At 44.1% G+C, this 23,449-nt stretch overlaps 1 protein-coding gene across 2 annotated transcripts; it reads left to right on the top strand.

Annotated features, from left to right (window-relative positions):
- The first annotated feature begins 1 nt into the window (after position 1).
- Positions 2-23,057, top strand: NEPRO (nucleolus and neural progenitor protein). 2 transcript variants are annotated; one of them, XM_044285192.1, is made up of 9 exons: positions 2-158; positions 1,319-1,473; positions 3,400-3,476; positions 6,482-6,613; positions 10,985-11,062; positions 12,948-13,294; positions 14,455-14,516; positions 21,397-21,650; positions 22,637-23,057. In XM_044285192.1, exons 1-9 carry the CDS (start codon positions 74-76, stop codon positions 22,986-22,988), a joined length of 1,542 nt encoding a protein of 513 aa, XP_044141127.1. In that variant the 5' UTR covers positions 2-73; the 3' UTR covers positions 22,989-23,057. The 2 variants fall into 2 exon arrangements, with proteins under 2 accessions (XP_044141127.1, XP_044141128.1); XM_044285193.1 differs by lacking the exons at positions 6,482-6,613; positions 10,985-11,062.
- Positions 23,058-23,449: the final 392 nt, after the last annotated feature.

The following is a 23,449-nucleotide window of genomic DNA, read 5'->3' as shown; positions in this document are numbered from 1 at the left end:
GGTGAGGAGACTACTTCCGGGGCACTGAAAACTTTGTTGCACGCTGTACTGGCAGAGTGTGGAGTGCCTCATCATGGCACCTGACCCCTGGAATCGGATCTCTGTGCCCAGACCTGCCATTCAGTGCCAGCTGACCGTGCCCCCCGGAGACCACACAGGTGATGTGACAGGGTGCAGTAATGTCCTGCAGCAGCCTGGGGTCTGCTGACCATGTGCAGGGCTCCCCTGTGTGTGGCGCTCTCACAGGCAGCTATGTGATTATAGACAGGCTGGTAAGGGCACTTTCACACTTGTGGCACAGTGATCCGTAGCACTGCCTGCTCCATCCGTCAAACCGCATGCAAACTGATGGCATTTGTCAGACTGATCAGGACCCTGATCCATATGACAAATGCATTGAAATGCCGGATCCGTCTCTCCGGTGTCATCCGGAAAATCGGATCCGGTGTTCTGCCAAATCTCTATACCTTGCGAAAAGTCTATACCGGAAGTGACGCGGCCGCACAGGGATCAGCTGGAGGAGGGTGTGCGTGGCGCTGCGCAAGCGCAAATCCACCGGCTTGCCAAGGAATCATTGCAGCGCCGCGATAGAAGTACTTTGTGCACCTCGTGTGCGCACTTAGGGGTATAGAGATTTTGCAGCAGATCTCCCTACCCCTGAGTGCGCAGGCACCCACAAATCGGTTGCAGAGCTGAGTGCTGGATACCGAGGTCACCAGTCGCCTGCGCACCCAGGGGTAGGGAGATCTGCTGCAAAATCTCTATACCCCTAAGTACTTATATTGCGGCGCTGCAATGATTCTTTGGTAAGCCGGTGGATGTGCGCTGGCGCAGCGCTGCGCACACCCTCTTCCACCTGATCCCTGTGTGGCCGCGTCACTTCCGGTATAGAGATTTGGCAGAACACCGACATTCATTTTTTTTTCTCACTTTTTTTTTTTTTTTGCGGTCTGAGCATGCACAAGCCGCAATGCCGGATCCGTTTTGCAGTAACTCGGCAACATGCTGCAGTATTTCCTCCGTCCAAAACGCCGTTCAGTGACTGAACTGAAGACATCCTGATCGGATTTCTCTCCATTCAGAATGCATGGGGACAAAACTGATCAGTTCTTTTCTGGTATAGAGCCCCTAGGATGGAACTCAATGCCGGAAAAGAATAATGCTAGTGTGAAAGTACCCCAAGGTAATGGTATCATGTAGTCTCGCTGATTTATGTGTATATATATATACACAGAGAATTATTATTGTTTCCCTCAAAGTGTGAACTGATCATGTTTTGGTGACACTAAAAGACCTTTAATGCATTTTTTTCTTCCAGAAAAGGGGATGAAAAACCTTCATAATAAATGTTCTGCTGTTCACTCCTTTTTGAAGAGCAAGACATTAAATGCCGAAGTTGCAACACTGGATTCCATACTGTACGTGTATCACCACAAGCTGAGCTGTCATAAACCGTACCTAGCTTTAAAACAGGTAGGTAGATCATATGGTAACATGGGTTGTGAAAGGGCTTCACCTGGTAATAAAGATATTGTACCAAGTACCCAGAGTCTGCCCCACAGACTCGTACTTACCTACTCTCTCCGCACTGCCTATGGTGTCTCCATCTTCCGGTCCTTCACATGCTCTGTTGCAGCCAATGACTGGTCTCAGTGGTGTTGTGGCCAGAAGCAGCGTGTCACTGCTGAAGCCAGTCATTGGCTGCAGTGGAGCATGTGACCATACCCATGCAGCGCTGTAAGATGGAGACGCCAGAGGCGGCGGGGAGCAGATAAGTATGAATCCTTAAGCTTAGTGGGATAGGCCTTATTACCGGAGAACTCCTTTAAACAGGTGTTCTGGGATTTTGGTCTGGGAAATGTGCCGGTCATACAGAGTGTTTCCTGGACTGAATGTGCTCGTGTGCAAGTAGCCTAAGTGACAGAGTTTGACTTTTCTGTGATGCTTTCAATTTTCTTCCGTGCATATAATATATACTGCTTGAGGAAGGCTCTATTGCTGAGTGCTGCCCCTTTTTTTTCGGATTGTCTACATTGGGGTTTGCTTACCTCCTTCAGGGGCGTTGCACCCAACTGCTTTTTTTTCTAGATGGTGCTGCGCTATATATATATATATATATATATATATATATATATATATATATATATATATATATATATATATATATATATATATATATATATATACACATACACATACACATACACATACACACACACACATACACATACACATACACATACACACACACACACACACACACATACACATACACATACACATACACATACACATACACATACACACACACACACACACACACACACACACACATTTTCCTGTTTTTTTTTATTCTGTGGGTACAGAAAACCCTCATATCACCTGTGCATTGGAGCGCAGCACGTGGCTGTGTTAATCCTTCCAATAGAGTTTAAATGGAGCAGTAATGCCCATGCTGGACAGCCCCTCCATTCTGTGCTAGTACGGAGGGTCCTAGTCTGACGCCAACTGGATATAACCTTTGATGAAATGCTTTTTTACTGGGATACAGATTCTAGTAGAGCAGTGAGCACCGTATTTCACCATAGAACACCGCCCACACTAGTGAAACAGGGGTTAGCTCAGAAATTTGCAAATAAATGCCAAATATTGACCTGTGTAAATGCGCCCCTGATGGAGACTTATTAAAGGCTATGTACACAAAATTTTTATTTATTATTGCATTGTACTTATTTTTAGCTAAAATTTTTTTTTTTTGTTTAGTCTTTATTAACAATATGGAATCCTTTTTTCTGTTCAGAGCTGACATGCTGTATTTAGCTGCCTGTGGATTTTTTGTCTTTTCCGTCATCTGGGGAGCAGACAGACTCCTTATCAATAAAGTAAAAGTACCAGTCACATAGTTAGAAAAACAGTTAACCCTCTGTGAAATAATGGCTCAATATTTTTAATAAAAGCCAATTGAAAATATGATTTTTAGCCCAAAATAAGTTAATTGCAATAAAATAAAAATTAAAAACAATTGCCTCCAAAGGTGTACATAGCCTTTTAAGGCCCTGGCTAGTTCATCGTGACCTGTATATGAGACCCTGAGAGTGAGGAATCCCTCTGACATCCATGCATTAGTACAGGGCTTCTCTTCATGAGACCAGCCCTGTAAGGTAATATTTAACCATACAGGTACATTTATCTTAAGGGTCCTCACACTGGCAGCACTGTAGGGAGCTGGCACTTGGGATGTGATTTCCTTGCATCTGTTCTCCCCTATAGCGTAATTGAGTTGTTTTTGTGAGGAGACGTTCATGTCACAAGTATTAATGAAGTAAAACATGTTCCCACTTAACCCATGGCATTATGAAAACCAGACTATAAGCCTTCTTTTTCCCTTTGCTTCTCCAGGTACAACAATGTATAAGACGGATAAAGTCGATGGGCTTAGAAGATTCCATGAAAGAGATGATGGATTTATGCCCAGTGTATGTTCTTACTCCATTAATAACATGATTAAGTAGATGCATCTATAGCAGGGGTGTCAAACTCAAATTCATCGGGGGCCGCATCAGCAGTTTGGTCACCCTCAAAGGGCCGGTTGTATCTGTAGGACTATGTGTCCACTCTTTATTATCATAAATTATTGTCACTGCATTCAATTATTACTGTTTTTTTGTAATAATGTAAGTAATAACTAGCTCTGAAAGCTTAACCTGCAAGCGCTGACTGGGGTCACATAGCATTATACTGATTTATGATGCTATGTAACCCTTACAGTTCTGGAATGTGTTGGATAACACTGACATAATGCTGTCAGTGTTATCCAACACATTCCAGAACTGTAAAGGTTACCGTATTTTTCACCCTATAAGATGCACCGGCCCATAAGACACACCTAGGTTTTTGAGGAGGAAAATAAGAAAAAAAAAATTTTGAACCAAAAGGGGGGTGCTTTTGGTGGGTTTTGAACTAATTGTGGTCTGAGGGTGACGCACTGTTATGGGGGATCTGTGGGTGACGCACTGTTATGGGGGATCTGTGGGTGACGCACTGTTATGGGGGATCTGTGGGTGACGCACTGTTATGGGGGATCTGTGGGTGACGCACTGTTATGGGGGATCTGTGGGTGACGCACTGTTATGGGGGATCTGTGGGTGACGCACTGTTATGGGGGATCTGTGGGTGACACATATATAGCATCTTATGCTATGTGTCATCCACAGATCCCCTCCATAAGTGTCCCTGTAGTAGTGAATGACCCTCAATACACGGGCTAGGGGCCGGCATCTGCTTTTATAATGACAGCGGGGCCCGTGCAGTGACTATTCTACTACACGGGCCCCGCTCACTGTATAATCGTATCTCTAATAGTTAATGGTTACCGTATGTATATAATCGCATAAGGAGTGCTGTGTATTACCGGTACTTACAACTACAAGCGCTCGCAGAGAGGAGGCAGGCCGGGAGGAAAGGCGCTGGCAGCGTGAGTCATACGTCCTGCGCCCACGCCGCCTGCTTCATTCATAAAGTGGGCGGCGCAGGCGCGTGACGTATGACTCACGCTGCCAGCGCCTGTCCTCCTGGCCTGCCTCCTCCCTCCTCTCGGCGAGCGCTTGTAGTTGTAAGTACCGGTAATACACAGCGCTCCTTATGCGATTATATACATACGGTAACCATTAACTATTAGAGATACGATTATACAGTGAGCGGGGCCCATGTAGTAGAATAGTCACTGCACGGGCCCCGCTGTCATTATAAAAGCAGAATCCGGCCCCCTGCCCCTCCTCCCTCACAGCTGATACACCCGATACAGGGTCCGGGAGGAGCGGGGGCCGCCTGCAGGAAGTGATAATAAAAGGTGAAGGCCGGCGGCGGCTACGCGGGCCACATGACTAGGTCTGGCGGGCCGGATTCGGCCCGCGGGCCTTGTGTTTGACACCCGTGATCTATAGGATCAGCAGTGCAGCCGCCAAACCCAAGTTGGAGGGTGCCCTTGACCTCTCTCACAGTCCTTGAGAAACTGACGTGAGGCTCAGGGGGCATACAAACGACCATGTCCGTTTTGCAGACCGCAAACTGCAGATCCACAAAACGCGTATAGTGGCCGTGTGCACACCACATCTCTTCAATGGGTCCGCGATCCGCATGTTGGGACATATCCTGTCTTTTGTGGCACGTCCGTTTCCAGTTTTCTTTTACCCCTGGATGGTAAATCTGTGAAAGGGAATGTGTCATCAGAAAAAGACTATTGTTTAAATCAAGGTTTTAAAAAAAACATTTTTAAGTGTTTTCTGAGATAAAAAAATAATAATATATATATATATATATATATATATATATATATATATATATATTGATGACCTATACACTGAATAGGTCATCAGTATCTGATGTTTGGGGGTCCGACACCCGGGACCCACGGCGATTAACTGTGAGTGCTGCTACCTTCTTTCAGCTTACCATGCTCCGCACCGTACATTGTATGGCAGCTCACCTCCATTCACTTAAATGGGGCTGAGCTGCTCCTAGGCCATGCGACCGATGAACGTGTCGTCATTCGGCCTAGGAAAAGCAGAGAAAACAACTGATTAGCGGAGGTTGGACCCCCACCGATCAGATTCTGCAGAGACTCAGGGAGGTTTATGTTTGTTTATGTAATCTGCCCTAAGGCTGATTGCATACATTTAACCACACAGATGCCGTGGTCAAATGTGACCACCGCAAGTGAGCAATGCAGATGTAGGAGTCGACCGCTCCCATGCACGTAACAGCGTTCCCCAGTTGAGATTGGGGAACCTATTATATTTTTAATTTTCTATGCCAGTATCTATATTTAAACAAAAAACATAAAATTCTGTAGTTTTCACTCTGACCTCTAGGCCTAATAATAGGCGTCACTTTACTGCAGTTACCTGCTTATCTGTCATTCTAACCTTGCCTGTAATGATATTACCTCCGTGTATAGATAACACATGGTCCGCCATTCACAATATATGATTGTCACAGTTTATCTATTCTTTCTTCTTAATCACCTCCGCACAAGTCACAGAACATGACTAGAAAACTCTCCCATAGAAATCAATGAGGTCCCCTCCTGACCATTGTGTCTATGGCCCATGTGGCTGCTGTTAAGAACAGCTCGGGCAAGATGGCCTCCCCCATAATCGTGTTCAGAAAATAGAATTAAAAAAAACTTAACTGTTAACTGAAATTTGTATTTATTGGTGCCACGTTCCCTTTAATGCTTATGTGTCATGTACATTCATAGCTGTGCTTTATAAACCAATGGAAAGGCTGGGACAGCAGAAGGGATCTTGTAATGGAACGTTCATAGAGCCCATGTCCGGTCAGGCAGTCCCTACCATCAGCTGGGTAGTAGGTATTGACTGTATTGGTCTGGATGCTCTGCGATTTGCGGTATGTTTTCTTCAATGTGTTGGCATATTTATGTGGTACAGACTTTTTTGACCTTCATCTTCAACTTGTTTAGGAAAAGCGAGCTTGAAGGTGCACAGTATTGCACTGTCCCATGTCAACCTATTTTGGAGCTGGTGTCTATGAAAATTCTGGGTTCCTGCAAGTTACTAGTACGTCTCATGGATTGCTGCAACAAGGCCTTTCGGTATCCTTTATGTAGATCTTTCCTTTAGGGCCAATTCATCAAACTCTGTGCTGCAAAAGCCATATGGTGCTCCTTCCGTTTTGAATCCTGCCATGTGCCCCCACTCCCCCCCCCCCCTCCACAGTTTACCACCACATATGGGGTGTTGCCGTATTCAGGAGAAAATGGGTAACAAATTATGGGGTGCTTTTTCTCCAGTTACCCTTTGTGAAGATGATAAATTTTGAGCTAAAGCATAATTTTATTGGAAGAAATGTAACTTTTTATTTTTACAGCCAAGTTTTTCCAAATTCCGTAAAACACTTAGGGGGTCAAAGTGCTCAGTACCCCCCTAATATATTCTTTAAGGGGTGTAGTTTCCAAAATGGGGTCATTTTTTGAGGGTTTCCACTGTAGGGGTACGTCAGGGTCTCTTCAAATACAGAATGGTGCCTAAAAACCATTCTAGCAAAATCTGCCTCCAAAATCCATATGGCGCTCCTTTCCTTCTGACCACTGACACGAGCACATAGGGCAGTTTACTGCCACATATTTCTGTAAAATGCAGAATCGGAGTAATATATATTGAGGTTTATTTTGCTGTTTACCCTTACTGTGTTGCAATTTTTTTTTTTTAACACAAATTTACAAAAAAAAGACATTTTTGAAATTTCTCCATTTTCCTTTAATTCTTGTGGAACACCTCAAGGGTTAACAAAGTTTGTAACTTCAGTTTGGAATAGTTTGAGGGGTGTAGCTCCAAAAATGGGGTCCTAGTTTTTATGGGTGGTTTCCATTATGTAAGCCCCTCAAAATCATGCTTACAAAAATTGGTTTTTGAAAGTTTGTTAAAAATTAGAAAAATGGTTTCTAAACTTCTAAGCCTTCTAATGTCCTAAAAAAAAATGATGCCAACATAAAGCAGACATATAGGGAATGTTAAGTAACAAATATTTTAGAAGCTATCCCTTTCTGTTTTAATTAAATATCCCACCTCTGTCTCTGGCCTGCTGGAGAGATGTTTGGTGTTCATATTGCTTGCTTAGGGTGGGCTCGCATCCCGTTTTTCCTATCTGTTTAACGTATACAAAAAAGTATATGTAAACGGATGCCATACTGGGGCATCCGTTCACCATAGAGTTCCATTGTATTTAAAACATATACCCTTTTTTTTTTTTTACCGGACCCTGCAGGATACAAGAACGTGGTGTGTGTTTGTGTGTGTGTAATAAATATATATATATATATATATATATATATATATATTTTTTTTTTATATATATATATTTATTGTGAACCCACCCTTACCCATGCTGCAGATCCGGGGGGGCCTATCAAAATAGGTTTTTATACTCTGATCATGTGACACTTTGCACACATGAGGCTTCAGAAGTTAAAGGGGTTCTTCGGTTTCAGCAGGAAACCAGACAACACTGGGGATTAGCCCGAAATTTAGTGGTACTTACCTAGCAGCCACTCTGGTTCTCCCAGCCAGGCTCAGTTTACCCAGCTACAGCCTTGACGTCACGTCACCTTGTGACCACTGCAGCATCTCTTACCTCTTCAATGCAGAAGAGAGAACCAGAACACTGACACTGGATCTACTAGGTAAAGGACCCTGAGTTCTTTATTTCAGATCCGGGGTTGTCGAGTTTGTTGCCGAATCCTAACAACCCATTTAAAGGGGTTGTCTGGGTTCGGCTCTGAACCCGGACATAACCCTTTCTTCGGCCAGGACGCCCCTCTGATTTGAGCATCGGAGCATGAAATGCTCTCCCTTGCCCTGCGCTGAACTGCGCAGAGAAAGGGCTTTTTCCGGAGGTCCGGTGACATACTGGGCCTCAGTATGGGTATGCTAATCGGAGGCTTCCACTTAGCAGTGCGCCTGGGGACGTCACTGGCACTAATGTTGACTTTATTTTTTGTCAGGTCCATTACATAAAATCTGAATTAGAATCTGTTTCAATTCCAGTTTGTAATGTATCAAACCAGGAAAACTGTATGTGTGTGGGACTACATTCACAAGGCACTGTTTTCCTTACATTCTGAGACTTTTGTTCTCAACGACCTCTAGCTGTCTCAGTAATGCATTCTGCAGTACACATATCTTAATGACAGTAATGGACACACCTTTATGTATTGCAGTGTGGACATGTGTACACTACGTGCCTCCCTGTGCCTGCTGTAAGGCTGTCTATAGAGCTGTCCTTCACAGGTCTGAGCAACTGCTTAAAGGGCTTCTGTCACCCCACTAAAGTCACCCCACTTTTTCATTTATTGGCTACTTAAAATCCTTATACTGCGATTTTCTCAATATAAAGTCCTCTTACTCTTTTTCGTTCAGTAGTTTCTTCAGAAAAAAGCACTTTTATAATATGTAAATGACCTCTCTACCAGCAAGTAGGGCGGTTAATTAGCTGGTAGCAGCCGCATCCTCCTTTCAAATAAACGCCCCCTCCTCCTGCTGATTGACAGGGCCAGCGACTGCTCTCGTTCTCTGGCTGGCCCTGTCTGCGTTTTAAATCTCGCGCCTGCGCCACACCGGTCTTCAGTCAGCGCAGGCGCACTGAGAGGAGGACGCTCGCTCAGCCGCTCCATCCTCAATGCGCCCGGTGACATAAAAACCAAAAATCGAAGATAACTGTCTCTTCGTTGTTCATTCATTTGCCGGGATGCTGAGAAGTGGGGGTAATGTGTGATCACCCAAAGCTGCTACTGCCATGGGTTTCAGCAAATCAAGATAATTGTCGTAGGGTTTGTCAAGATGGGGCAGACCCTTTTTTATAAGCGAAAAAAAAGTAAATTTTTTTTTTAATTAAAAAAAATATAGTAACTGGGTTTACATGGCTTGGTTTTTAGTGATTACAGCTTTGGGTTGCACCAATACTCATGTCCAGCTTCTGTGTACAAAGGGCAAGGTAGCCTTACCTAAGCACCAATATATTGTCAAGATAACCGGTCCATTGCATAAGGGTGTCATGAATTGCTAGTAATACATTGTTGCACAACGAGTTGATTTCAGGTGCCTATAAAATACTGTATCACCAGGATGTTCTCATTTTCATTTGTGTAATGACTTTGGATTGAACTAAGTTTAAAGGAATGTGTCCTCAGAAAATGTTCTATTGTTTCAATCAGATTTTTGGTCATTTTTAAATTTCCGTCTCTCTATTTAAAAAATAAAATAAAAAATCGCCTAAAATCCTGCAGTTTTCACACTAATGGTGTCGAAAGAATTTTTGTATAGGTACCTTTTCAGTAGCCATTGTATTAGCTTTACAGATAATAAATGCAGTGACAGATATCACCTATAGATAAGAGGATCTACCATGCACAGTAGGTGATATCACAGCTTATCTGCTCCCTCCTGACCTCTCCACAGGTCAGAGCATGCCTAGAAAACTCTGCCATAGATGTCAGTCTATTGTCTATGTACCATGTGGCTGCTCTCAAAGGACAGAAAGTCTCAACATAGTTTAGGCCTAATGGCCAGTGTGAAACTGCATGATTTATTTTTTATTTTTCCACGTCATCCTGTCTGGCCCTGAGTTTGGGTGATATCTTCAGCCATTTAGTATGCGGCACAGGCGTAGTAAATAAAGACTGCTTGCCAGCCGTGGACTTCCTTACTGCGCCTGCGCCGCATAAAATAGATAGGGACGTAGAAAATTAAAAATAATCACTGAAAGTGTTTAGTATAAAAACCTGATTTAAAGGGGCTCCATCATCAGCGACCTCCCTATCAAGCTGCTGGCACAGACGCACAGATTTGGGTCTCCTCATTAAACCTCTGTTTTTCTTTGGCTGCATTCACGAGTTCTGATACCTTTTTCTTAATATGTAAATCATGACTTTGGGGCAGTGAGGGAGTCGCCATTGCTCTTATTGCGCACTGGCCCTGTCAATCAAAGCAGCCAGGGAAGGAGTGGAGCTTGTGGACAACAAGAGCAGTGGTGACGCCCTCATTGCACCAAAGGCATAATATACCGGTACATATTAATAAAAAGAGCCTCGTCAACAAAAGAAAAACAGCGTATTAATGAGGTGAACCAGAGCGATGTGATGCAAATAGTTTGATGTTGAGGTCGCCGGTGACAGGTTCCCTTTAAAGAATGGGTCATTTTCTGATCTATTTGCTTTAAAGCATCTGTGGGCAAAAAAGAACAGCCGCACTTAGAGCATGCTGGGTTTTGGAAAATAGACCCCACAAAAAAAAACATTTCCATATCGTGATCAAATTGCAGCTTTTGCAGTTTACGTATAATTATAGCAAAACTGTCATTTTTCTGTAAATTGTGGAAACTTTAGCGGAAATATGATTTGGCCACGACCGCACTTATTTGCATATAAAATACGTTTTGTTGTACATTTTTCCTTTACTGCCATGAACAGTTTATGCTTACAGCATCTGAACTTGGAGGAGTTCATTATCATAAATGTTGTGCTGCTGGGATTGTTGAGCCGTTTATGGTATGTATACTTATGACGTTGCGTAGTAGTAACTGTGCCGTTCCACTTCATGCACTTTTCTCCTCTATTAATGCCATTGAGTATTTACAGCCGCTCAGAAAATACTAAAGAGATGCATTAAAAGAGCACGCTGGAGCACACGGATGTGCGGTGTTATGCCTGGTGCATGATGTGAGGGGGGTGGAGTATGACACAGTAATGAGATACTCCACTCCTCTGCACTAGGCATAACACAGTGGCCCAGATATACTAATCTGTCTGCGTCTAAAACAGGCATCCTCAAACTGCGGCCCTCCAGCTGTTGTAAAACTACAACTCCCACAATGCCCTGCTGTAGGCTGATACCTGTAGGCTGATCGGGCATGCTGGGAGTTGTAGTTTTTAATCAGCTTTTAGACCAGGCATCCTCAAACTGCGGCCCTTGAGCTGTTACAAAAGTACAAATTGGTGCAATTATGGCACGGGTAGGGATTCGATACTTTTTTTTTTTTCACCTGGCCTGAAAAGGAGGTGGGGCTTACTGGAAAAGGGAGGAGCTGCAAGGAAAAGAGCATCACAAGTCTGGTGTACAATTCTGTCCAAAGTAGGTATAGGCCTAGACAAAAGTCCTAACCCTGCACCACATTTACCATCCCGCCTGAGCCCCTAATTTGGTGCAGGTTTAGACAGCCTGTCTAAGGCTACTTTCACATCTGCGCTTTCCCTGTCCGCTATTGAGATCTATCATGGGATCTTAATAGCGGGGGGGGGGGAGAGAACGCTTCTGTTTTGTCCCCATTTATTGTCAATAGGGACAAAACGGAATGCACCAAAATGCATTCCGTTCCGTTTGGCTGCGTCCCCGTCGTAGACAGAATAACGCTGCAAGCAGCATTTTTCTGTCCGCGATGTGATGCGGAGCAAGACAGATACCTCCTGACTCACAATGGCAGTCAATGGGGACGGCTCCGTTTTCTCTGACACAATAGAAAACTGATCCGTCCCCCATTGACTTTCCGAGGCTGATCCGTCTTCGCTATTTTAGAGATAATACAACCGGATCCGTTCATTACAGATGCAGACGGTTGTATTATCATGATGGAAGCGTTTTTGCTGATCCGTAACGGATCCAGAAATAACACTGGTGTGAAAGTCGCCTAAGGGCACCTGTATACCATGCAGAAAAAGGGTAAGGGCTCATGCACCTGACCGTGGTTTTTGTCTGCATTCAATCTTCAAAACTGCAATAGTGTGCAAGTCCAGAACAGAGGATCGTGCTCACACACGGAACTTGATTCCCGCAATGGACTCTAAAGGTCCTTTTACACAGCCTGATAAATGTTCATTCCCAGTAATTGGCCTGTGTAAAAGGTGCCAGGGATCAAGCAGACGCTGGTTCCTCAGGTGATCGTGTCATTCTGCCAGCACATGAAACCGTTTCCCTGCAACAGATCACGCTGTCTAAACGGAGATCTGCTGCCCAGGAGCAATGATCTTCTTTGGGGAAAAGTGATCACTGTTTTCCCCACACAGCGGAGGTGATTGCTATATGTAAATGAAGCCCTTGTCTCTGCTGATGATCCGGCAATTATCGGTAATATCTGGTTTGTTCCCTATAATTGCCTAACCCATCAGATTGTGTAAAAGGACAATCTGTAAGAGTAGTAAATCTGGGCCAGTTTGTGTTGTACAGAGTATCCCTTTAATTTAAAGGAATACTCTAATACAGAGGTAGCAAGTGTAATATATAATAGCTCCCACATGTATGTATCGTCTGTAGCTGTGTTCACACTGCAATCATTGTCTGCTGAACTATTCTGCCCAGTAGAAAGGGGAATCTGACAGACCCATTAATGGTGGGATCCATTACAAAACAGAAGCACAATAATTTTCATTTCCTTTTTAGGGTTCTGCACAGAGGACTGTTAAAACTTCTCAGCGCCTTGTACAGCCCACACATTTCTCTGCAGAAAGAGGTGTCAGCCTTTCAGAAAATGCCTTACTTTAAAGACTTTGTGTTCCCTGATAATATTGAAGACCACATTGGTTCTGTTTTCAGTGATTTTGTTGGAAATAAACCACAAAACCCATTTTCTTCCAAAAAAGGCGAAGCGCAATTTCTGAGTATAAGGTTTGACCGCAGTAACCTGGGCAGAGAGGAAACGATGGGCATAATCACAGATCTTGATATAAAAGAAACAAAAGCATTTGTTGATGTGGGGCAGCCAATACAAAAGCAGAGATTTACTAGAGGTGAGAGAATGGGGGTTATGTTCCACACGTCATGTTATTTCTTCCATATTATTTCAGTACCTGGAAAAGACTGGGCTTTATCAAGATATTGCTAGTTAATAGGAGCAGAGTGTACTATAGACGAAGGCTCCGATATCCCTGTAATGTCTAGTCCTCCAGTATGGAGTAGTTCTGTATTTGCTCTGCTGTTGGGCTCGTTTCCGCACAGATCTGCTGTTAATGCCATTAATAGAGTCGCTGGCAAGAAAAGTAGGTGCTGGAACATATAACAGCGGATGTAGCCTAAGGCTCTATTCACACATGACGGATTTGCTGCAGATTGTTACACATATGCATTTGCTGGCCTGTTCCACAGGTTTAGCATAAATAGCCTGTCATATTTGACCTCATTTCACCTACACTCTGTATGTACTATGATTTTTAAAGGGGTATTCCACTTGGTTAAAGTTGTCCTCTATCCTGTGGATAGGGGATAACTATCAGATCGGTGGGGTCCTACGATCACGAGAAGATGGGCCCTGTACCCCCTGCAGCCTGCCTGAAAAGAATAGAGCTATCGGTCGCACATGCCCCTGGCCGCTCCATTCATTGAGCGTTTAAGAGACTACAGCGCTCCGCTATCTCCAGAATTCCCATAGAGATGAATGGAGCTGCTGCATGCATGTGTGACCAGCTGCTCCATTCTTTTCAGGCGGGCTGCAGGGGGTTAGGGGCCCACTTTCTCGCGATCGTAGGACTCCACCGATCTGATAGTTATCCCCCATCCTGTGGATAGGGTATAACTTTAACCCACCGGAATACCCTTTTAACTACGCCACCTTAGAAGTATTTGTGTGTAGACATTAACTGCTCAGCTGCCACAGAACTGAAGTTCAACCATGTCTGATCCTTTTTCCATGCACTACCACTGCATGCATGTTGGCTGAACATTTAATACACATTGGACAGTAGGCTGGTTCCACCAAAATCGGAATGTTTGACCGACCTTAGTCTGATGTGTATGGCCACGTTTTGGAGAATGCTAGGCATTGGTGTTGCTACAGTTAGAGGACCAAGGCTACTGGCCAAGATACACATACTGCATGTTCCTTGGGAGTGACATTACCGATCATGTCTGTACAGAAAGTGACTATACTTTGTATCTCTGTGTTGATGTGCAGGGAAGCTGGACTCCTTTGATGTGAAAACATTATTTCTGCCAGTAAAAGCAAGCAGTTTACAAGTAAGTTTCAGTTGACCTAGAATTAATGTACAGTACTTGCTCATTTATAGCATTAAATCTTAAGCGTTTTTTCCAGACTTTGATATTGGTGTCCTATTTTTCAGATAGGCCATCAATATCCAATTGCTGGGGGTTTGATTCCCAGCATTGGCACCAGTCAGCTGACTAATGGGGATCACTGTGCTCCAACCACGGTCCCTTCATGCCATCCATGTTGTAGTGGCTGTGTCTGCCAATGCACTTCTCTGAAGCTGGGTCCCGTTTAGGTGAATAGGACCAAGCTTCAGTACCAGGCCCAGCTGCTATCGATTTGTACAGTGCTGAGTCCGGTGAACAGTGGGATGTAGTTCTCGCCTGAGCACTGTGTGGCCTCTTCGGTCAGCAAATTGATTGAGGTGTCAGGAGGTGGACCTCACAGAACTGACATGGTTAAGGATAGGACATCAGTATAAACACACAGGAGGGAAATTAAAAAGTCTGCTGGGGCAGAAAAGTGGAACCAAAAAGTCTAAAATTCCCCTTTTTCTCAATTATTTAACTGTTTTTGTTAAATAACCGTTGTACACCACACTTCCCACTTTTGCATAAAGATTGTCCTAACATATTTCATATTTACACCAGAAATCTGGCATACATTGTTCCTAGTTGATGTTTATTTCAGTTGTCTAGGATTGCCAGGACTCTAAGATTCTAAGGATAGGTCATTAGATTTACCAGGATAACCCCTTTAATTCCAAACACCAGAGGGTGTTCGGTGTGGTAAATTCTGTGGATGGCAGGTCTATAGTCAAATAGTAATTCTCCTGCCTACCATACAGAAAGTTGAGGTTTCAACTTCCACCAAAGACCAGTAAAAATATCTATTTAATGCAGCTTACAGGGCAGTTCACACACCAGTTATTTGGTCAGTTATTTCCATCAGTTTTTGTGAGCCAAAACCAGGAGTGGAGGCCACTCAGAGATAAGGTATAATGAAAAGATCTGCACCTGTTGTGTGTTTTTGACCCGCACCTGGTTTTGGCTCACAACAACTGATGGAAATAGCTGACGTGTGAACTAGGCCTTTGAATCTCACTTTAAGGGTCCATTCACGGATCCGCAATACACCCGGCCGGCACCCCCATAGAATTGCCTATTCTTATCCGCAATTGCGGACAAGAATAGGGCATGTTCTATTTTTTCAGGAGCTGCGGACCAGAAGATTGGGGCCGTGCTCCTGAAATGCGGATGCAGAGAGCACATAGTGTGCTCTCCGCATCCATTCCTGCCCTATTGAGAATGAATTGGTCCGCACCCGTTCCCGATATTGCGGAACGGATGCGGACCTATTTAACGGACGTGTGAGTAGAGCTTAAGGTGGATTCAATGAAGCATGTATTTAATCCAAGCCTGTTGTAGGATGTTTGTGATTACCATTTATACTTTGCTGGGAAATATCCGTATGAGTTGCGTTAGGCCAGTATATGGAAGCTCACTCATGGCTGCAGGTCATTAAGGTTGTACCTTCCGTGTTCATTAAGGTGCTTGAGACCCTGTTGAAAACGTTTTTCAGTCCATCTATCCCTCTGAGTGGAGCGTGACATTATAAAACATTGGCTTCACCATATAAACAGCGTTTCACATGTGGGTCAGTCAAGATCAGAACTTGTGCCCTCCTACCCCCTAGGTATTAGAAGTGCTATAACTCTCTTAAAGAGAACTTATCACCTCTCCTGACATATCTGTTTTAGAAACTACTTGCATTCCCCATGTAATACCAATTCTGCAGCATCTATTCTTAGGATTCTGTGTTGTGCCATCCCTGTATTTTTTTCTGCTAAAAAGTTACAAATTGCCAGCAATCTGCAGTAAAGATACGCATCATTCCAACTGCACTGAGTCGGTGACCTCCGCCATCTCTACACTAGCAGATGATCCCCATGTCATTATTAAACCGGCTGACAAGGGGGGTAATATAGTGGTCATGGACTCGGTGCACTACAGGAATATGTGTAAAAACTTGTTGTCTGACAAGGAAACCTATGAAATTCTGGATAGAGACCCCACTGATGGCTATAGACGTGAATTGAAAGCCATTTTGGACAATGCGAAAGCTGCTCAAATTATTACAGCAGATGAGTATGCCTTCCTCTACCCTGCGCATCCCCGTCGATCTACCTTTTACGGTCTCCCCAAAATTCACAAAGGGGTAACCCCCCTAAAAGGGAGACCTATAGTTTCTGGTGTAGACAACCTTAATCAGAACTTAGGGGTGTATATTGACCGGGTATTAGCACCATTTGTGACCGCACTGCCATCTCATGTCAGAGACACCACTGACCTCCTTAAGCGTTTAGAGGGTCTGACACTGGAGGAGACCTGCCTTCTATCAAGTGTTGATGTGGAGGCTTTGTATTCCTCCATACCACACAGGCTTGACTTGATAGCTGTTGAACACTTCCTCAGGTCCTGTGGTTGTCAATATCGCGCCCACAGCCAATTTGTCCTCCGTATTCTTTCAATTCACCTTAACCAGAAATTTCTTCTCCTTTGACAATAGGATCTACCACCAGCTCAGGGGTACCGCGATGGGGAGTCCTTGTGCCCCATCGTATGCAAATTTATTCCTGGGCTGGTGGGAGGAGACTCTGGTTTTTAGGGAGGATGAATCGGTGGACAATTCTCAAATCGGTCTGTGGGCGTGATATATTGATGATATTTTCATTCTCTGGAATGGTGAGCAGATGTGTTTTGAGTCCTTTGTGCGGCATCTCAACCAAAACAAGATTGGGGTGCATTTTACTTGTGAATCGCACCCCACTAGTCTACCCTTCCTGGATATTAGGATCGCAAAGAACACCAGGGGTGAATTAGATACTTCTATCTATAGGAAGGCAAACTCCAAGAATTCCCTCCTCAGATGGGAGAGTAGTCATCCACTCCCACTCAGGAGGGGGATTCCAAGGGGTCAATATCTCCGATTGAGGCGTAATTGTTCAGAAAAGCATGAGTTCATCACTCAGGCGACTGACTTGAGGATGAGGTTTTTGTCAAGGGGATACCCCGACCACGTCCTCAGGTCCGCATATCAGGCAGCCTTGTCTCGTCCAAGATCCTCTCTGTTAACCCCTAATCAAACCTCTACTCCTGAGGCCAAAGTGTTAAGAATTGTTACTAACTTTGATAGGGGGTCTAAACAGCTCAAACAGATTATACGTCATTGGGAGGTCCTCAAAATGGACCCTGACTTGGATGAGGTATTAGGAGAACACCCCCAGATTACTTACAGACGGGGGTGCAATCTGCGTGACAAAGTGTGGCAATTGTGTAGGGTGTAAACATATACAGACTACAAAATCATTTGTGAGTTTAGTTACAGGCAAACAGTACTCCATCTCACATTTCATTAACTGCAGGTCCAGAGGAGTTATATATCGCATTCAGTGCGAATGTGGGATGGAGTACATAGGTAAAACCATCCGTGAATTCAGGAGGAGGATAGGGGAACACCTGGGGGATATGTCACACAAACGGGATACCCCGGTGTCCAAACATGTACATACAGTCCATAATGACAGAGCCCAATTGAGATTTATGGGCATTGATCTTGTCAAGCCTCCATTCAGGGGAGGAGATTGGGATAAGAATCTTCTCCAGCGCGAATCACGCTGTTTTTTTTGTTTGAAGACATCTGCCCCCCTTGGTCTTAATGAGAGGCTTGATTTTGGTTGTTTTATCTAAACACCCTCCGTGGCTTCATGTCCTAGTCCTCTCCATGATGAACCCTGTTCTTTGTATCCGTGCAATAAATGTCATTGTTGCCTTGCTGCAATTTTGGGTCGCAGCGTAACTATGGACACGCTAGATTGTGAGCGCTCTGTATGGTTGCCTACCTATTGTTCTCTAGGCAACCTCCATAGCCGCCTCCCCGCGACTGTGACTGGCTGCCTGCATCACGTGGTGTCGGCCCCGGTGTCGCGCGCGGCGCATGCGTGTGACATCAGACACCGGGGCAGATGATCGCAGGGCGGTCCTTCTAGGAAAGGCGCACATGGGTCTTATTCAAATCCCACAGAGGTATATATCAGTGTGGCTGGTAGATGATTAGTATATTCCCCAAAACTATAGGGACACTACCTTTAGTGATGGCCACCATACCCTCATACACCAACCAGCAGAGGAACATCCATCCCTCTGCAGAACTGCATCCCAATATCGGGGGGTGACAGTCTACAAGTTCTTCCTAAAATTGAAGGAGCTTTTTTGCTGCGGGGTCTTTTTTACCTGCAGTTTCATACTTTGTTTTTCCTATGTGTACCATATTCCCCTGAGGAATCGACACGACAGAAACGTGCCACGTCGGGAGGTCTGAAGGAATATTTTTAGCATTAGAGATCAGGTCCCAGATATGGACAGGTATCCGGACGGGGTCGCCCCTTTCGGGGCGGGTGCTCTGTGTAGATAGGCAGTATGGGAGCAGTCCCCTTCCCCCTTCTCTAGGATCAGATAGGGCACAGTTCCATCACTACCTCCATTGACACCACGCCACCACGGGACATCCTCTGGTCCAGGCATTACCCAAGTCAAGTGGATCATCTTCCTTTACTGATCCTAGCCGTTTGGTTGGTCTGGTAAGACTGTGTGCACCCTCACAGGTGTAGCAGATTAATTTTCTTACTACCAGTATTGGGGTACCAAGATTGGACCCCCCTTTCTTTGTTTGTTATGTTGATGCATCCTTGTGGTGTATTTTATTGCATACCTTATTAAAAGTTACATTTTATTGAGCATATTTCCCCCTTTTCTCAGTGGGCCCTTTTGTGTTGAATCTTGGAATATTAGTGAGGCATTTGAATTCTAAGCCTCATTACCATTTTTACTGCTGGGTGTTACCAGTAGTGAGTGTGTCTTACTTTGTCCAATCAGTGCTGCTGGTGTCAGACTGTGCGGGGACACACCTCCCACTGATAACACCCATCTGTACCTTTACTGCAAGATGCTAGCAATTCATTCATAAATGTCTAGTAAAAATACCAAAGTAATAGCACAGAAAAAGAACAAATGCTCTAGAAATGTTATTACATGGGGAATGCAAGTAGTTACTATAAGACATGTCTGAGGAAGTGACAGGTCCTCTTTAAGTTCAGTGTAATGGTCTACTTTGCTATGGGATATTTGTGTGACATGGTTATTTTATTTATATTTTTGTAATATGCGTCTGTAGCCTCCCAATCTTCAACAGGCCCAGCCCTTCATAAGGTGGGAAGCCAAGCAGAGTTAGGCCTCTTGCACACGACCGTATGCCCTCTGAGATATACGGTCCATGAGCTGGCCATATGTCCTGGAGCGGCATAGATTACAGTGATGGTCGGGACGCCCGTGGGGATATTGTCCCGCACTTATACGAACTTATGAGTGCGGGACAATAGTCCCGCGGGCTGCCCGGCGTGCACAGCATTATTGTAATCTATCATGCTGTGTGCTCCCGTGCGCACGATCAATGCCGCTCCGGGACATATGGCCAGCTCACGGACCGTATATCTCGGAGGGCATACGGTCGTGTGCAAGAGGCCTTAATGGTACTTTTACATTAGCGTTTTTCTTTTCCGGCATACAGTTCCGTCACAGGGGCTCTATACCGGAAGATAACTGATCAGGCATATCCCCATGCATTCGGAATGGAGAGTAATCCGTTCAGGATGTCTTCAGTTCAGTCGTTTTGACTGATCGGGCAAAAGAGAAAACCGCAGCATGCTACGTTTTATCTCCAGCGAAAAAAACTGAAGACTTGCCTGAATGCCTGATCCGGCATTTTTTTTCCATAGAAATGTATTAATGCCGGATCCGTCCTTTCGGTCTGCGCATGCGCACACCTTTAAAAAATGAGAAAAAAATAAATACCGGATCCGTTTTGCCTGATGACACCGGAAAAACGGATCCGGTATTGCAATGCATTTTTCTGACTGATCAGGCATTTTTCAGACTGATCAGGATCCTGATCAGTCAGAAAAAATGACATGCATTTGCATACAGTTTGCCTGATCAGGCAGGCAGTTCAGGCAATGGAACTGCCTGCCGGAATCAAACAACGCAAGTGTGAAAGTACCCTAATGAGAGCTCCATACCTTCACTCAACAGGTGCAGTCCTGGAGAAGGTAGAATTATCTTGCAGTTTCCAAAGGGCCAGAAAGTCATCTGTTCTTCCTTCTTCTGGGCAAGTGTATAACTCATAGAGTTTTCCTCGGGTAGTGTAAATATGATTAGCTTTCTGTGCAGATTTATTAGCTACTTGATTGGTTAATCTGCTTGTGGTATGGGAGTTAGAGGTGCATCAAGGTGCGGACAGTGAGGCTAAGTTCACACGGCAAAATCGGTGGCAGAAAAATCAGTAGCTGATAGCTAGCTGAAAACAGGTAGTTTTTGGTGGCAGATTTCTAATTTGGAGGAGGTTTTAGAGGCGTTTTTACAAGAGTATTAGAGTATTTGGTAACTTCTATAAAATCCACAATTAAATCTGCTTCCAAGAACTAGCCGTTTTCAAATCGGCCACTGAAAGTGTAGTAGCGATCTACTTCAGATTTCCGTTTTTGTACTTTTGCTGCCTCTGAGCTTTGGCCCGCTGGCTCTGTTACCGGTAAGTGCTATTGTACGTTTCTGGCACATGGACCTCCCAAGATGTGCTAAATTTATTAAGAGATCCTTGTCTTAATAAAGTTGGAGAGTTTGAGAACAGCACAAACTAGGTCAAGACTAACGTACGAGACACCAGCCTTGATGAGTTTCTCCCATAAAGTTTATCCGAAAATTTTAAGTGAAAATTTCTTTATATTTACAATTTTTCATGAATATTTGATCCATAGTTAAGTATCATTCATAGGAATGTATATATTTTCCTTTGCAGGGTCTTTGTTGTAAAAAGAAGTCAAATGAGCCTAAGAAAAAACGGGGTCTGTCTCAACAAAACAGAAAAAGGAATTGTGTAAAACACTTGGTGCCTAAAATTCAGGAGGTGGCGGATTTTAAAGCTCTCGCCAAACAGCTGCTTCATGCAGTAAAATGGTGTAAAGAGAGGAAACTGAAAGCAGAGGCTGTGTTCTTTAGGAATAGATATCTGCGATGTAACAGACTGAGACGTACTGAAGCCCTAGGATACAGGTAAGGCTGGAGCTGTGCTGATCTATGCATTAAATCCAAATTTGCAGCCACACTCTTTAGTGCGTATACGTATACTGTACAGTGTATACCCATCTGAAAAGCTGTTGTTCGGTACAGATTTGAATCATTCAACCCTGTGTAATGACATTTAAAATAGCCGCGATAGAAATTTTATTGAACTTGTCTTGGAGATTACAATTTTAGACCCATCCTGGGCACAGTTATCCCTTTAAAGGGGTTTCCCAGTTTGCATCAACATCCTTTGAAATAATCATTTATACAGGTAGCTGTCTTCTTGTAATGTATTTCTTTTACCTTTATTGCTCCTCTTATGTTTTGACTCTGGATGTCCATGCAGATCTTCAGCTTTGATAGGGCGGTGTTTATGGAACTAGCTGGGTGGGAGGGGCTATAAACTAGCGCGGGTTGAGTTGTGGTAGAGAAAGCTGACTACTAAGGGGCTTTGTATTCTAGTCAGTGTGTGTCTGTTGCAGGCTTTATTAACTATGCATTTTTGGAGTGATCGTTCAGGGTCTTTTGTCACATAAGATGGTAATTCAGCTGTTAAATATACAATTATGTAAAAAAAATATTTGGGTGGAGACATGGCCGCTGGAACCCCACGTTGTATGGAAAGGAGTTGCAAGACGTGGCAGGCTAGAATGTGGGCTGTACTTCATGCAAATCTTTGGGATGTTCGGCATCTGCCAAGTGGGAGCAGTCTGTGGGTCCCAATGGCCTGTGGACAGGTGATGGATTTTAACATCTGGAACACCCCTTTCAAGGACTGTTTGAATTCCCAGTGCCCCTTCCCTGTATTTTTTGATTACTTTCATTTACATGACCCAATTGGACCTCACTAAAGTGGTCTGGCATGTTTTGGTTGATTCACCTTTCACTTGCATCATGTTTTTTTGCTGGTATCGGTCTATCTCATTAATATAGATATTTTATTTATATTTTTTCCCCTCCGATTTTCTTTCAAGTTTACCAAAGAAGCTGCAGTGTTGGAAAAAGTCCATATGTCACCGTTTGCGCAAGCAGACTCTGAGAAAAGATCACCTAAACAGATGGTTAAGGATTCAACGATTTTGGCAACCTTGGAAACACATGGTCTCTTGCCCACAAAGACGCAGAAGAGTTAAAAGGAAAGGTTTTAAAAGCTCTCCACTGTGTGTAGATTTGTTTTCTGATGAGCTGGCGCCGTCTTCTGCTCCCAAGGATGCTGCTTTGAGACCACCGACATCTGAGCTCCACAAGTCCTTCACTAAAGCAACAGAGCAATGTCTTACTGACGCTGATGACATTGATGATATATTCTCGTCAATTGGAATTTAACAGACTTCACTATGTGTAAGAGGGTGAATTGTTATGGGAAGCAATAAATGCACAGTATTGTATACTAAAGGGTTCTTGGCAGCATATTTTCTATATTGGGTAGTCTAAAGACAAAGTAGTCCGCCCCTGCATAACGGAAACGGGACGGATCCATTATGCAGCCCATAGACTTCTATTATGACGGAATGCCTCCGTCATTCCGTCATAGAATTGCGTTATGGTCCGTGGTCACGGAATCCATAACGCAATTCTGCTTTTGCCAGTAAACAAATCGCAAACAAATTTCAAAATATGAAATTCGCTCATCTCTAGTAATGACCTTTCACGACCCAGTGTTTGACATCCTCTGTACACCAGGTCTGCCTCAAAATCTTTGTATTAAAAGTTATTTTCGGGCATGCGTCCTAGCAACTTCGTATTACAGCCATCCACTCCATCCTACTGTTCCCCACACTTGCATA

Source organism: Bufo gargarizans, chromosome 3, assembly GCF_014858855.1.
Source record: "Bufo gargarizans isolate SCDJY-AF-19 chromosome 3, ASM1485885v1, whole genome shotgun sequence".
Lineage (NCBI taxonomy): Eukaryota > Metazoa > Chordata > Amphibia > Anura > Bufonidae > Bufo > Bufo gargarizans.
This window is presented reverse-complemented; position numbering and strand designations above follow the sequence as displayed.

Coding starts and splice junctions, on each gene's coding strand:
- NEPRO (XM_044285192.1), top strand. CDS start 74: ATGGCACCTGACCCCTGGAATCGGATCTCTGTGCCCAGACCTGCCATT. Junction 3,477..6,481: donor ATGATGGATTTATGCCCAGT/GTATGTTCTTAC, acceptor CAACTTGTTTAG/GAAAAGCGAGCTTGAAGGTG. Junction 21,651..22,636: donor ACTGAAGCCCTAGGATACAG/GTAAGGCTGGAG, acceptor TTTTCTTTCAAG/TTTACCAAAGAAGCTGCAGT.